Source organism: Calonectris borealis, chromosome 13, assembly GCF_964195595.1.
Source record: "Calonectris borealis chromosome 13, bCalBor7.hap1.2, whole genome shotgun sequence".
NCBI lineage: Eukaryota > Metazoa > Chordata > Aves > Procellariiformes > Procellariidae > Calonectris > Calonectris borealis.
Window position 1 is genome coordinate 20,371,113 of NC_134324.1, and position 16,021 is coordinate 20,387,133.

General features: G+C 44.1%; 1 protein-coding gene across 1 annotated transcript in view; it reads left to right on the top strand.

Moving 5' to 3' along the window:
• The first annotated feature begins 7,390 nt into the window (after positions 1-7,390).
• Positions 7,391-16,021, top strand: part of TMEM164 (transmembrane protein 164) — a 42,908-nt gene continuing 34,277 nt past the window's right edge. Inside the window, exons 1-2 of the mRNA XM_075162446.1 lie at positions 7,391-7,649; positions 8,027-8,622. Of these exons, the coding sequence (XP_075018547.1) occupies positions 8,158-8,622 (465 nt within the window). The 5' untranslated portion in view covers positions 7,391-7,649; positions 8,027-8,157. The remainder of the gene's footprint in view (positions 7,650-8,026; positions 8,623-16,021) is intronic.

Below are 16,021 nucleotides of genomic sequence, written 5' to 3' on the forward strand. Positions count from 1 at the left end.
ATTATTTAAGGCGGTCTTTGCTAAGAATAGCCACCAGTTTGAACTCGAAGTTACCTGTTGTAGTGGAATTCCTCCGATCGTGTTCAATGGCAGCAAAAGGAGGATCATGAGCGAGAGTTCGGTGCGGCTTTCACCTGAGAGTGGTGGATCCACCCATCTTTACCTGCAACTTTGAGAGCAGAATAAGTACATAACAATACTTGCACAGGACCCTCCCACCTGGGTTGTAATGCATCTTTAGTCTTATAGATCTTTATCGTAATCTCCAGGTTTATACGGATGCAAATAGTCTCCTAAAGGTAAAGTTTGCGTAAATACAGCTTCAGACCGTTTCTTTTAAAACTATCTTGTAGATGTAAGACATATTGGGTAACTGCTTCATCCCCAGCCAGAAGGCTTCTATGTGCTGGAACAAAGGTTCCTGGAATTCTGTCTGGTCTTCTGAATAAAATCTCAAAAATTTATGACCTGGGTTTGGGCATCGCCTTAATTCCCATAGTGCTAATGGTAAAGCTTCTGACCATTTAAACTGAGTTTCTCTACAAATTTTTGCCAGTCTGCTCTTTTAGAGTACGATTCATCCTCTCTACCTGTCCTGAGGATTGGGGGTGATAAGGTATATGCAGTCTTTGTCGAATTCCTAAAGCTTCATACAGGTTTTCTAGTATTTCAGCTGGAAAATGTGATCCTTTATTGGAGGCTATTTCCTCAGGCACTCCAAAACATGGTATGGTATCTTTTAGCAAAGCTTTAACCATCATTTGGGCAGTTGCTTTTCAGGTAGGGAATGCCTCTACCCAATGGGATAATTGTTCCGTTATAACCAGTAGGTGTTTTTGTTCATCTTTTGGAGGCATATCTGCAAAGTCAGTTTGTAGTTTCTGGAACGGCATCTAGGCCCAAAGGCACTCTCCTTTTGTTTTTGCCTCTATCTTGGACTTTGCATTACATTCTGCACATATCAAACATCCTTTTGTGACTTGTAATATTGCTTGGGTCAATCCAGGTGCCACCTGTGATTGACAGACTTGATTTTCTAGATAAGATGCTCCTCCATGTGTCCAATGGTGAAGTTCTCTGACCAAAGGTATCAACATAGTCCTGGTGAGAAAAGGGTGTTTTTCCTTCAGTCAGATCAGAAGTATCTCACTGGTATGGCTTTACAGATCTAATTGTGGAAGGGAGCCCTTGAAGATCGTGGAAAAGCCTGGTGGGTCCCCCTTCTTTCCCAAAAAAGGAATAATTCCTTTCATAGCAGAATGGCATGCACATACTGCCTCCAGCTTTACAGACCAGGTGTTGCTGCCTCTCTCTACATGGAAATCACTGACTCATGTAGAGATATCTGCCTGGTCTTTTCAAACTTATTTGTGGAATTAAGCTTTTATTTTCAATTACACAGGCTCAACAGTTTGGCCAGCGATGGTGCTGTTGCAGTGCTGTCTTGCAGAGAAGGGCAGCCCTGTAACGGTCAGGAAGAGGAGAGCGACGAGCTGGTGGGGGTGGACGCTGCATCCGCAGCTCAGGCACGAGGAGCTGCCAGCACCGCTTGCAAGTTGCCTGCTCTGCCAGCAGCAGCTTCTGCATCTTCTGCCAGGGGCAGGGAAATGGCCATCGGCACTGCAGCCAGCAGCCACCAAGAACTCGTCCCACCTGCTCGGGGCATCCACGGTGACTGGAGCACAGGTGTGAGGGTGGAGAGCCGGAGGTCTGCCCCGCACAGCCTCGCAGTCCATGCTGCCACGGCTCTGCAGGACGCAATCCAGTGCCCTGTGAGTGAGGTCCCGGGCAAGGTTGCAGCGGCGAACTAGGGACCCGGCCAGCAGCCAGCGGCACAGCAGGACTGGGCACACCGCGCAGGTGTGGCGACAGCATCAAGAACAGCCGAGGTCTGGGCAGCCAAGGGCCACAAGGCTCCCACAACTCAGCCCATGCCTGATCCCCTTGCACATGGGGCACCGGTGCTGCTGGCAGGGCCCCTGTGGAAACTTCCCCGGGCAGGGACTCTGGGCCAGGGCGTTGGGGAGAAGCAGCAGACCAAGACCCAGCAATGCTGGCAGCACACATCAAGTGCTACCTCAACAAAAGTCGCTGTGGGTGCACCACGAGGCTGTTGCAGAGCATCTGGCCGTCCTGTCCATCCAGACGGAGCTTCTGGAGCAGCTGGAGAGGAGCTGCCTGGCCCACACCAGCCTGGCCCACCTCAGGAAAGCCACTCTGCAGTGGCAGCAGGACAGCCCAGAGGAAAGGAAGCTCCAGCAGCAGGAGGGCGAGGAGCAGCATTTCTCCTGACACGGTCTGGGCAGCTCAATGTCAGCCATTGAGCAGATGAGTCCTCTTCTATGGACAACAAACTGTCATTTTGCAAATGCTCTTTTTTGTGGGCAAAATACTGACCACTTTCATGTTTTCAGCCAGTTATTCTTCTAATGTCCAGATTCAATTTACTCATTTTGCTCCTAAATGTTTCCATTTTTCAGTTTCTTCTGTGGGCAAAGTTTTGTGTTCTCTTTTTTAAGTCTTCCTCAGATATGGTCAATCTTCTTGTATTTTTGGTTGGACCTGTAAGGGTTGTAAGACTGCTGCAGCCTTAGCCGCACTGTCAGCAAGATTGTTTCCTTCAGTCAGATCAGAAGTATCTCACTGGTATGGCTTTATGGTATAATACTGCTACTTGTTCTGGTTTTTCTAGAGCATGTAGAAGATCCAAAATTTGTTCTTGTTGTGTTATTTTCTGTCCTGCTCTTATTTCTGTCCTGCTGTCTTTCTTTCCAGATCAGTTCTGTTGCAAACACTACTCCCAGAGGACATTTGGAGTCTATGTGGATATTAGCAGTTTGATTTTCTGCTAAAACACATGCTCTAGCTCATGCTGTTAATTCTGCAGCTTGTGCCCCAAGGTGCCCCAGAAGAGCTCTTGCTTGCAGCACCATAAATTGCGTGGTGACGGCGTATCCTGTAACTCATCGTCCCTTTTCGTGGTAGGATGACGTGACGGAGGTACCCACTCTGAGTGAGAACACTGCTTTGGTTCAGGCACCGCCGACAAGTATGCCTGACTGAAGTCAGCCCTCACGGGCAAACCATGATAATTGTGCTAGGCCATAGCTTCTCAGGAGCTAAGGAGTCTAGGCCATGGCTTACCAGGAGCTAACAGTACCCGCCTGAGCTGGGATTAGACAAAAGGAAACCTGCTACAGCTGCACACCTGCACGTTCACCAAAGGGGGGTTTGACTACGAGTCAATCACTTCATGCTATAAATATCTGTACCCCCCCAAGCCCACTGAGCTCTCCAGCAGGCTGCGCGGCGGCGATCTCCCCCTTGAGCAGGGACGCCTCTCAAGGTTACCCCTCAAGGCTGAGAGACCCCTTACCTGGCATCTGATACCTACAGCAAGATAAGCGACATTTTCTATTAGATCTAAAAGTGTATTGTATGCTAGCAACATTGATATATGCTCAGCTATAGCTTAATTATGAGAAGTATAGCAAGTAGTAGAGTGTTTGACTGCTGCCTAATTATCGCAGTCTATTTCCCATGTTTATGCTCAATAAAACAAAGCAAGTAATCAGCATTTACCATAGGCAGTATAGCATTGCTTGCAGCCCCACTGCTTTCGCAAATGATCCTGGTTTTGATTACTTTTTGAAAGGTAGAAAAAAGGAGAAGAATTTCCTTAAGACTATAAAAATATTTCAGGACTTAGTAGAACTCAGCTCAGGGTATCGCAGCCATCCTAACAACAAAAACCACACTGAAAATAAGAGAAGGAGAGAGGAAGCATGTACATGTATATACTTCTGAAGATTTAGTCAGGGTAGGGGAGCAATCTTCCTAATTTGTGAAGGGAAAGTACATTTGATTTAATTCCTGGGCTACAAGGAACGCAGCAAAAAGGCCAGGTGAAAAGTGGAAAGAGGTCAGATGTTAGTAGAAAGCCAAAGAGACTCTGGTTTCTATTTTGTACAGAAACAAGCCTTCTGGTTTACAACTCTAAGCAGTAGAAATCTTGTTGCTTTCTGTGCACATGACTTGAATATATTCATGCCCGTAGTCCGCAAGTGCTGCGCAGTGGCTATTTCAAGTCTCATTCTGACTGCTCAAAGCATACTTCAGCCTGCAGTACTGTGCCCAGTACTGTTCTCCAGACAAGAAATGACAGACTAACACAGAGTCTCAACCCAGCTTCCATTTTAAGCTAACACAGAGCTCCCAGGCAGATGATCTGCAAGTAGGAGCCCCACACAAGGCTGCTCCGGGTGGTTAAGGACTACTGGCACACTCAGGGCCCTGGCACTTCTTCATGGATTAACATTAGATTTCACCATTTTTATATTTCAAGAAGCCACAGACAGAAAAATAAATCTCATGTTAGATACAAGAACAAGCCTCAGGCTCTTGTGCAAACGTTTTAATTACAGGAATTTATTGCTTTTAGAGAACCATTTCTATTGACATAGTAGATATATATGTTTACCATGGATCTTAGTAAGAGCCTCAATTACTTAGTGAAAGGATGAGAGGAAATGGTTAACAAACAGAAAAGAGCAACGGCTTAGCGTTCAGTCAATAATACTAAATTCTTATTCACAGATTTCAGAGTGCTTTTCAAAGAAGCTGAAGAAACTGAAACAGAGAGAATGAGGGAACTGTGCCTAAGCCACCCAGCAGATCAAGATCAGAAAACCAGATCTTTTGGATTTACAGTGGATCACAGTCTGAACATGAATTAACAATATTGTGCTGTTGCAAAGAAGTATCAATCGTACCAGGATGCCCAGTTTTATACCAACTATGTTCTTTCTTTCTAATGAGTGGAAAATCACAGAAAAACAAGAAATCGGTAGGTCGCCTCATCCATCACCATGACCCAAAGTAGGATCAAATAGATCAGCAAAGTGCTCCAGGTTATAACTACCTCTGGAATTATAATTGTAATGTTAATCAGCTTCCTCATACGGTCAACCACATAGCCCCAGAAAAGCTTATGCTGGCATAAGACAGTGTGAGAGAAAATGAGTAGCAAGGGGAAGAGGAAAGGCAGTGGTGATCTATAGCAGGTGGCTTATACCAGTATAATGTGCTGAATTATGATGCAAGTCCATCTTACTGAGTATCTTCTTCATTTTTTTAAAAAAAGCATGTTTCTGAATGGTCAATTCTGTTCCCCTCAGCTTTGCGTCACCTGCAAAGTTAGTAAGTGTGTTCTCTGTTCCATTATTTACATTGTTAATAACAGTAACAGCAGGTTTGTGTTGCAGGTGTGTGCACGTCCAGTTAGTGGCGTTTGTGCCTATTCAGGTTGCACATCTGGTTTCTGCACATTCACTTTCTGCAGCAGGTTTGTGCAACAGCATTTTGTAGAAGAATTCTTACCAAGCTCCAATTGTGGAAAGGAGCCCTTGAAGATCTTGGAAAAGCCTGGTGGGTCCCCCTTCTTTCCCAAAAAAGGAATAATTCCTTTCACAGCACAATGGCATGCACATACTGCCTCCAGCTTTACAGACCAGGTGTTGCTACCTCTCTGTCTATATGGAAATCACTTCGACTCAGCCAGTAGAGATATCTGCCTGGTCTTTTCAAACTTAATTGTGGAATTAAGCTTTTATTTTCAATTATGCAGGCTCAACAGTTTGGCCAGTGACAGTGCTGTCATAGTACTGTCCTGCGGAGAATCATAGAATCATAGAGGTTGGAAAAGACCTCTAAGATCATCGTGTCCAACCGTCAACCCAACACACCATGTCCACTAAACCATGTCCCTAAGGGCCTCATCTACACGTCTTTTAAATACTTCCAGGGATGGTGACTCCACCACTTCCCTGGGCAGCCTGTTCCAAGGCCTGACCACTCTTTCAGTAAAGAAATTTCTCCTAATGTCCAATCTAAACCTCCCTTGGTGCAACTTGAGGCCATTTCCTCTCGTCCTATCACTGGTTACTTGGGAGAAGAGACCAACACCCACCTCGCTACAACCTCCCTTCAGGTAGTTGTAGAGCGCGATGAGGTCTCCCCTCGGCCTCCTCTTCTCCAGGCTAAACAACCCCAGTTCCCTCAGCTGCTCCCCATCAGACTTGTGCTCCAGGCCCTTCACCAGCTTCGTTGCCCTCCTCTGGACACACTCCAGCACTTCCATGTCCTTCTTGTAGTGAGGGGCCCAAAACTGAACACAGTATTCGAGGTGCGGCCTCACCAGTGCCGAGTACAGGGGCACGATCACCTCCCTGCTCCTGCTGGCCACACTATTCCTAATACAGGCCAGGATGCCATTGGCCTTCTTGGCCACCTGAGCACACTGCCGGCTCATGTTCAGCCGGCTGTCAATCAGCACCCCCAGGTCCTTTTCCTCTGGGCAGCTTTCCAGCCGCTCTTCCCCAAGCCTGTAGCGTTGCCTGGGGTTGTTGTGGCCGAAGTGCAGGACCCGGCACTTGGCCTTGTTGAACCTCAACAAGGTTCAGGAAGGGCAGCCATGTAACAGGAGGGGGAGAGCGACGTGCTACGGGCCGGGTATGTGAAATAAAATTTGTAGTACGAGACAGCTCCCAGGGTGTGTTCATTCACGGTTCTACCTTGACAACATCGCCTTAACCCACTACTCTACCTAGATCTCCACCTACCTTTGCCTTTCCGATAGGAACAGAGTTACACATTTGCAGTACAACTGCTTCACAAAGCCACAAACCAGTTGCCTCCAGGAACCAAACCTGGCCTCCACTGCACGAGGCTCACTTTTGCACATACGTAAGTAAATCACTGAGGCATGCACACAAACGGGTCTGCACTCTACCTGTTGTACCAAGGTGCAGCTGACTGCACGCACTTACCCCGCGTTCAGTCTGCGGCTGAGCTGAAGCCCCCCTCAAGTCTGGCCTTTTATGGTGTGCCGTGAAGACGCAGGCCACCGCGGTTCCTTGGCCGACTAATACCTGTTGCAGTGGCACTTGAGAAACTAGTTTATCGAGTTAACGCCGCTTGTTGAACCGGGTCGGCGAACAGCACGGCGGCCGTGGGCGCGCACTCCCGGCACGCCAGCAGCGCGGGCCGCGGCCCGAGCAGCACGGGGAGGAGAACTATGTCTGGCCCTTTTCTTCCTCTCCGCCGGTGGCACAGAGCGCAGCCGGGCGGGTGGGAACGCCAGGACGGCCTGCGAGGAGAAGGAAGGGGAGCAGCCGGGCGAAAGCAGGAGCAACAGGCAGGAGGAAGCCGAGGACGCGGGGAGCAGCGGAGAGGCGAGCGCAGCCCGCCGAGGAAGAGGCAGCCGCGGGGGCGAAGGCAGGCGGTGGGGAACGAAGGCAGGCGCGGGAGGCGGGAGCAGCCGGGGCGGAGGGAGGAGCGGGCGGCCGGGCGCAGCCAATCCGGGTGGCTCGTCCATTTTTCGGTGTGAGTCAGGCACGTCGGTGGGGTGATGCTACGGCGCTGGGAAGGGGCCGGGAGAGCCGCGGGACGCGGCGGCAGCGGGGAGCGGGCCGCCCGCTCGGGCTCGGACTCGGACTCTCAGCCGTGCCGGCGCCGCCGCTGAGGGGAGCGCTGCTTCCTCCTTCCCCTCCCTCGCCGAGGCCGGCCCCGTGGCTGGGGGCGCTGGGCCTGCCTCCTCCCGGCCGCGCCGCGCTCCCTAACGGAGCAGATACCCGCCCCCGCCGGCGGAGGTACCGGGCCCGTTGCCGCGGCGGGAAGGGGTGGGCGCGCGAGCGGCGGCCGTTGGGGCGCGCGGGCTGCGGCGCGAGGGGCGGCGGGAGAGCAGGTGGGGCAGGCTGCGGGGGGGGGAGGGGGGGCAGTGGCCCGGCGGAGGGCCGTGCCGGGGCCCGGCGGAGCCGGGAGAGGCGGTGGCGGAGCGGGGGGGGGGCAGGTCGTAGGGCTGTCCTGAGGAGAAGGGCAGCCCTGTAACGGTCAGGAAGGGGAGAGCGACGAGTGTTGGCGGGGGTGGGCGGATAGTGCCAGGCGGGGAAGAGGAGGGGTCCTGAGGCGAGGGGCTTTCGCCACTGCTCACAGGCTCCATTCACGTGTGGCTCCTCCCTTCTTGCAGGCTGCTGCTTGCGGGTCTCGTCCCGGCATCGAAAGGAAAAGCCAAAAATTGGCCTTGCCCCGAGCTGAGCTACTTGCTTCTCCTGAAGCTTGGGAAGGAAGGGGACTACAGAGGGGCCGTCCTCGCATTTCATGTTTCGTCAGCCCGACAGCATTTTGGCTTTGATTCCATCTTGCTGCTACCTGTTCCTGGACAGTGGCAGGGAGGAGAAGAGGCACTGTCCCACCATGTCTCGTTACAGCCTCCATAATCTCCTGGACTGGATGTATGGGGGTGTGGACCCCAGCTTTGCTGGCAATGGAGGGCCAGAATGCGCGGCCTTTCTCTCTGGGCAGCAGCGCTTTCTGGAGAGTTTGGTCTTCCTGAGTGTGGGCGTCGTGGAGATCCTTCTGTCCCTGTGGAAGCTCAGGCAGCTGCATTTCAGGGAGCTGGAGGGTCATCTGCTGCAGCAGCCCCAGGCTAAGCAGGAGAGTTTGGGCAAGAATGTGCTGCTGGTGGTGCTCTGTCTCATCTTTGGGCTGGAGGTGGGGTTCAAGTTTGCCACCAGGACTGTCATTTACCTCCTGAATCCCTGTCATGTGGTCACTATGATGCAGGTAAGGCTCGTGTACAGTCACCAGGAAGTTTGCTTTAGTTTTACACTTGCAAAGCAGTATTTTTCCTGTGGTCGGTTTGTGGACCAAAAGTGCATAGCAAAAGTACAAATGCCAAGAATTGGTATAAACTTTTAAAAACTGACTTAGTTTTCAATCAGCTGAATTGAAATCTATGAAAAAAACAGGTCAAATGAAAAGGTAAAATTGTAGCTGTGACTAATGTCCAAATCTCTGGTTGAAAATGCAAAAAATTAAGGCTGTCTCACCACTTACTTTCACCTAATCCTTGTTTCGAGAATAGAAAATGCTGTTTCCACTGACAGCAGTGGTAAAATTTGCACCAAATTTAGTGAAAACAAGATTACTGCTAAAGCGGCTATGTAGTTTATATGCAACTTTTCCAAGCAAGTGACTTTTAGGGGTGTGAATGTATTTTGTGAAGGTGTTGAAGAAACAAATTACTCTTTATTTTGCGTAGACAATGTTGGTTTACCTTTCTAATTCTAGAAGCTGAATAGTAAGGAAACAAATGTTACCCGTGTCTCCTACATGGGGTGAACACACCGATCTGGCTTAATACCTGTGGATAAACTATGTGATTTAATGAGTTGTGGCTTGGTTGTTGATGCATGATAATGTGCAATTTGTGTAGCTTCCAAAATAATGGAAACATTCATAAACAGTTACTGAACTGCAATATCAAAAGCTTACAAGCTGTATTTGTCAATAGTCCTGTGCATGTACTTAACTGTCAGTTGCACTGAGCTTGGTAAGGAGTGTGGGAGATGTCAAAAATTATTATTTTGTTTAATTTTGCTAATATTGTACCCTCAATACTGGACAACTTACAAAATTTAAGCTCAAGAATTAATAGAAGAATGCCAAAAAGGCTTTCATAAAAGCTGCCATGATAACAACATCTGCTAAGATCAGTAACAGATGAAAATCAGACCAGTGCCATTCTTAGTCTCCTTTTGCAGAATGCTGAGTGATCTGGGCTGGATCAGATCAAGCCAGTTGTTAGTTTCACTCCTGGAGAGCTTTTCCTGACAGGAATGGAAACATCTTTTCTTGTTGTACCAGAGGTTTGAGGGAGTGGGTGTTGTTTCAAGAGGGGAGAAACAAGCTCTTACAGCAATATTCAAGACCTTTACAGCAATTAACTTACAGTTCCAGAACTTAATTAGTAGGTTATGTAAATACCTAAGCAGTGATGCAACGTTAGCTCAGTATTTTACACCATAGGACACTTGCCTGCCATGAAGTGGTAACAATTGCTGTGCAATCAATTAGTCAGTATTGGTAATGAAGGGGAAAGTAGAAGGCATGCAAGAGCTGTAGAAATAATTAAAATAAAATAATATAGCCACATTCCATTTCTTGGCAATACTCAATGTTTACTGGAAAATTTTCCTACTAATTCTCTGGGAAGAAGGTGAGCATATGTTACCATTATGATTTGAAAGTTTAGTTGTCTTGATATGGTATTATAATATGATGTTACGATAAGTATTCAGCAAAAGCTAATGCTTACACATAAGTGGGGGAGCTAGTATTTTTTACCTCATTCATTAATGCTTTCCCCCAGGAGGACAGAGACTTAACCTCTGTAGTCAGGCATGGGCAGTTCTTAATCTCTTTTTGACCAACTGTGAAGCTTTTTTAATAATCCTATGCTAATTACTCCTTAGAAATGGTGTTCCAGCATTCGTGAAATTGAGAAGATGGGTATGTCAGCAAAATTCAGAAGACATGCCTCTTCATCCTCAAACAGATGTATTAGAAGTAGGCCTGGGCTTAATCTAGAGAATGAAAATAGCTGCAAAACCAACAGCTTTCAGCAGAGAAAACAGGTTAGATACAAAGATAGTTGATGACCTCCATCAACAGAAAAGTAATACATAGTAGTTGGAATCTTGCAAGCATTGTTTTTCTGGCCTGAATTTGCCGAGGGCAACAGGTTGGCAAGATGAAATATATGAAAATACAATTTATCCTTCACTTCCGTTCTTAAAGTAGTTTGTACATAGTCCTGCTGCTGCGCCTAAACATTAGGATGAACAAGGTAGGAGGTGAAGAGATGAAACATGCTACAACAATCAAGATCACTTCAAAGGGAAGCCAACAGTAGCTGTTGGTAAAGGTCTCTTCTTTCACTCAATTTCTGTTCTCCTTTTCTTCAGCTGAGACTGTTTCACCTCCGAGCAACAAAGGCTTTGGGCTCGGAGCCAAAAATATCTGGAACTGGAAGTTATCCTTCAGATTTTCTCTGCATAAAAACAGAAGTCCTGCTTTTAAAAGACCTAAGACTGAAATGGAATCACAAAATAAAATGGGAATTACATCTGTGGTGCATTTGGGCAGACAAAACTGTGTAATATAATGGATACTGAGTTCTACAAATGAGTCTGTTTTGATCAGGTGTCTAATTTCTGCCTGTCATGCCAACCTGTGTTCAAATCAAATCTTTTTCATAAGTGGGAAGAACTAGTTTAGATGTGTCATTGCAAGGATGAAGTGTCTATCAAATGAACATACTTAATTGCCTAAACAGTTCTCATGGTTAATCAGAATCAGAATTTGTTGCCATCCTGCCACCTAGTTGAATTATCTAGAAACAGTACTACTCATTTCCAGCTCTAGTCTTGGTTTTGGCTTCTTGCATAGCTTTTGGAGGAAGAAGGGCAATATTGTTTCTTCACCAATGATGTAAGTGCAGCATCATTGAGAGATAAATACTTCAATTTTTTAAAAATTTATATATATATTTAAAACCAAAGGTGAATGGAAACGTCTGTGGTTTCTTTGACAGCTATCCGATGGGGATGATGGTGGTTTTTTTGTGCAGTACAATATTTAGTTGGTGTGTGGTGCAGCGATGGGGGAAGTCTATGAAGGAATTCATACTAAGCTCTTTTTTTATATAAAGAGTGGTTTTATTGAAAATTATTTGAATACCTCTATTAAAAACAACAAAAAAAAGAAAACACTCTCTTTTTAGGACTGAGGATATGACTGGACTGCTGTAAACCTGGTGTAAAAGGGTATCCTAAAAGGGAAACATTAAGTCCACTAGGGTGTTGCAAACCTATTCTCCTTTGCATAGCAGGAAAAAATTTAGCATATGTTTAGGGGACCAAGTGTTGTATTTTCATGACACTAATCCTTTTGAGTATTTCAGGACCCATAATTATGGTATTGAAATTGAAGATGTGAAGGAAATCTTTTAAGTTTCTGATTCAGCAGTGTAAGAGGGAAGATTCACCCAACAGCCAATTGCAGCACTATTGATTTCTTTAAAAGTTTTGTAAAGGAGACTTCTAGCAGCATCCAGAGCATGGTTGTTGAGAAGTGTATACGTAAGTGTTGTCTCCATGTGTATGAGCATCAAAATTGCTTTACTGAGGTGAAAGGGAAATTTCATGCCTTGCAATGTCAAAACCAATTATATCAAACACTTGTGTTCATGTGGCAGTTCTTCATTTCCAGTTCAGTGAAGGAACAGTTGGAATTTCCGTCAAAAACTCTGTGTTCTTCATGATTTGTTCCTGTACCCCCAGTTTGTAATTTCTGACACACATATTTTGCAAGCTGTTATTCACAATCAATGTAACTTAATGAAAATGCATAAACACAGGCATCTCTTGATGTCCTGGAAGACATCAAGCTGGAGGTAATGGGCAATGAAGACAAATATAAACCAGGACCCAGAGATAAAATTAGTCTGTATTGCAAAAGAGAAATTTGGAAAACAGAATGTAAGGAAAAACTATTATGCGAAACCATCTAAATCAGAGTTTGTGGGTAACAATGGTCGGGTGAAGTGAACTTGAAAGGTCCTGTCCAGCCTTAATGATTATGTGATTATTTTTTTCTTTTTTAAATTTGAATTTTAGGTTTGTGAGTTGGATCTTGAAGCTGATAGTTTTAATTTGGTTTCTTGGAGCTTCGCTAAGACTATTCAGTTCTGAACACTGAAGGTTATGGCTGACCAGTTTGTAGAAATTAAGTGTGTTAAGTTTCTTGAAACCTTGTTTAGGGAAGTGGCAGAAACGTGACTGCAATCTAATCCTAAAATGATATGTACAGCTAGTCCTTCTCTTAAACTGTTGTAAATTGCCAGCTTCCTTGATTTTAATATGCCAATGCCTTCTTCCGGAATGGTGACTTAATACCAATCTGTAAAATGAGTTTTGGGATTTATTTGTTTTGTTTTGGGAAGTGTTCTTCCTACAAAATAATTTCTCAGTGGTAAGTCCTCAGCTTGTAAGTTGTCATAATTCTCTTCGAATTCTACACCGAATTATTGCACTTAAGACAGTTAAGGACTGTCTGGAATAAAGAAAAGGTTTTTGTAGAAAATGCCTGTATTGCTGGATGATTCCTTAAAACAGTGATCTTTTTAGGCAAAATGAAGTAAACTAAAGAGGAGTGATACGTGGAAAAAAGGCAAGGGAAAGAAGTATAGGGGAGTCCAGTGTTCTGATCTGATGTTTGCATAACTAAAAACAGTGCTAAGTGCATCTGCAGTTCAGTAAATACTAAATCCTGTGTTCATTATTTCCAGTTTTAGCTGCTTTAGAGACCTGGATCCTTTCTGTCCTCTGCAAAAGAGGCTACTGTGTTTTTGGAAACAATGGGCTGTTTTCGGAACTTACATAATAAACATAGCTTCTCTGAATTCTGCATCATTTAGGAATAAGTCCTGACATATAACTAATTAATTATCTCCCTCTCTCTCCCCTCTTCCCTCTCCTTTTTTTTTTTAAGCCTTGGAAGAAATCTGATTATGTGGTCAAATGTGATTTTTCAAGTGTGAATCTCAATTTAATTTGCAAACACTGCTCATAAACGCTTTGTAATATTTGGAAGAATCCAGTTAAATTGTGTATCGTTTTCTATATTCTGTCTTTTCAAAGCCTTGAATTAAAATTAAAGGGACATTCATATCCTGTTATTTGGGAGTGAGTATGAAGAACCTTTGATTACAGAAATTCAGTAAGTTTTTGTAGAAATGACACTGGATAATGGTATTGGGTTACATGAGCAACAGCCTGCAAGTAAAAATTTAATGAGATATTCAATTTTTAAAGGGTAGCAGTATTCTGAATCAAAGATGTTTTTCAATAGTTTTGTTCACTGCTTCATGTATTAAGATTGTTGGGGAAGATGTAGAGCAGCGAAGGTAAAATTTCCTGTGAATATATCTACGTTTTTCAAAATGTAAGTCTCTAAATGTAAGCTTCTAAATCTCCCTTTTTTGTATGTGCATATTTCCCTTATCCCTATAATTTTTGTGTATACCTCCTATGTTCCAAAACCTAGTACTGCTACCTGCAGAACTTGTAATTTTTAAAACATCTCAGAAGACAGGACTCAGTTTCAGGAGATATGACAAAACTGAAATTTAGTAGAATTTGATATGTTAAGGATTGTAAAAAAAATTTGAGAAAAGCAAGATTATATTTGGAGTATAGTATGATTTATTCGCAAATCAGTACATTTAGGAGGTCTGTGAGACTGTTGCAGCAAGGTCAACAATCCTTTCAGTGGTCTGAAATGCTATCTGGTAGACATAAAATTCATCACTTAAGTGGAAGATGTGCGTAATCACAGCTCACAAACATATCGGATTATGAAGTATGCAGCTCGATTTTTAGATCTGCGTAATACACAAGTCTTTCTTTTTACAACTGCAAATTAGCTTGTGATACTTCCTCTTAAAGCTGATTGCTAGAGAGGAAATTCATCATAGTATGTGGTGAAAAAGGGCAGATGAAGAACAATTAAAGCACTGAAAGCACCAGTATTTCTTGGTGGCAAGCCTTATTTCTTGCAAAAGAGTGCACTTTACTGCTAGAAAGATGATAGCAGCTCAAGGGGCATAGATATGAAGTGACAGGTCATGAGAGAGATCATCAGTTCCTTTATACTGGGTCTGGGATGCTGCAGAACTATTAGTTTGGCTTTCAAAAAAACCGTGGCTTGCTTGTATAGTTTAATCGGCCCTTGGTTCCAATAACTGTTAATTTTTTCTTAATTGTTACAATTTATTTTTAAGCAATGATTTTGTTGTGTTTAAAAAACACTGCCAACTGACGTTTAGAGGCTTTAACTGACACCGTAATTATTGTAATAATTATTTATTGAGCTGACAAAAACCTTTTCTATGATAATTTTAACACTGTATATAGTTTGTTTCACCATTGTGCTTTTTTTTGGTAAATCCCAGCATATAGTAGAGAGATTGAGAAATGTTAGTATAAGGGAAGGCAAGGATTCTTATTCAGAAATAATAGTAATTTTTAATTTAGTATAAAAAGAATAGTAAATGTGTCTTAAGGCTGTGAATCACCGTTTTCTGTGTTTGAAGAGATTACTGTTCAGCCCCTTTAACTTAGACAAGATTTGGCCAGTACATGCTTTATCTTGAGCTGAAATTGTGAATGCTTTAGTCAAGGGGATAGGGATCACGGTAATATGTCATGCTACCAATGAATGTTCTAGTTGAGGAATTGGAGTTTAAAGCTCTAGGTTAAGCCTTTGTTTTGAAGTTGCTAGAATTTGGAAATACCTGCTGTGCTTGAGGATAGAATGTTTGTTTTGACGAGGTCATCGTAGATTTAAAGCAAATATCGATCAAAGTGTTAACGTATGTAGTTCGAGCAATGTGTTATGGAGACAGGCCTTTTTTTCGTTTCTTTTTTCCTCTTCTGTTTTGTTTCTTTGTTTTTCCTTTTTTTGAGAATGGAGCTATTAATAATTGTTTCAGTGTACTATCCAGTGTTGTAATGTATTACTGTTGGCTGTAATATATTTTTAGGATGGATTTTTTAACGTATTTACCAGTTGCACACACCATTCTATGTAGATTGTTTGCTAGCAGCTTAAACTGATGTTTCAGGAATAGCTACCTGAGGCCTTTAGGAACTTCAGTGGACTGGTGGATAAATCAAATAGCAGCAGTCACCATATTGGACACCTTATAAATTCCAGATGACTTCCATCTAATGATTTCCATTCTAAAAACCCCTTCTTTGTTGTCTCCCTTGCGTTGCTGTAAATGTTTACACTCCTAGTCACAGATGATGAGTTTTACTGCAGTGGTTGTACATCAACCACATTCACTGTAGCAATTTAAACTGTGTTGATGTTCACCGAGAACAAGTTCTGTACCGTGAATTTGAAACCTGCGAAGAGTGTAATGGGACTCATGTTTCTCGTGACACTTCCTCAGGGCTTCAGATAGATGTAGTAAGCGTTTACATTTATTCAGATTGCCAAATAATTAGTGTCAAGTGAATTTAATTGTTTATATTTTAATACTTTGGTAGTTAGTGAAGTGCCAACTTAAATTATCAGGAGTATGATGTTATATGCCTTAGCTTTTTATGGATTG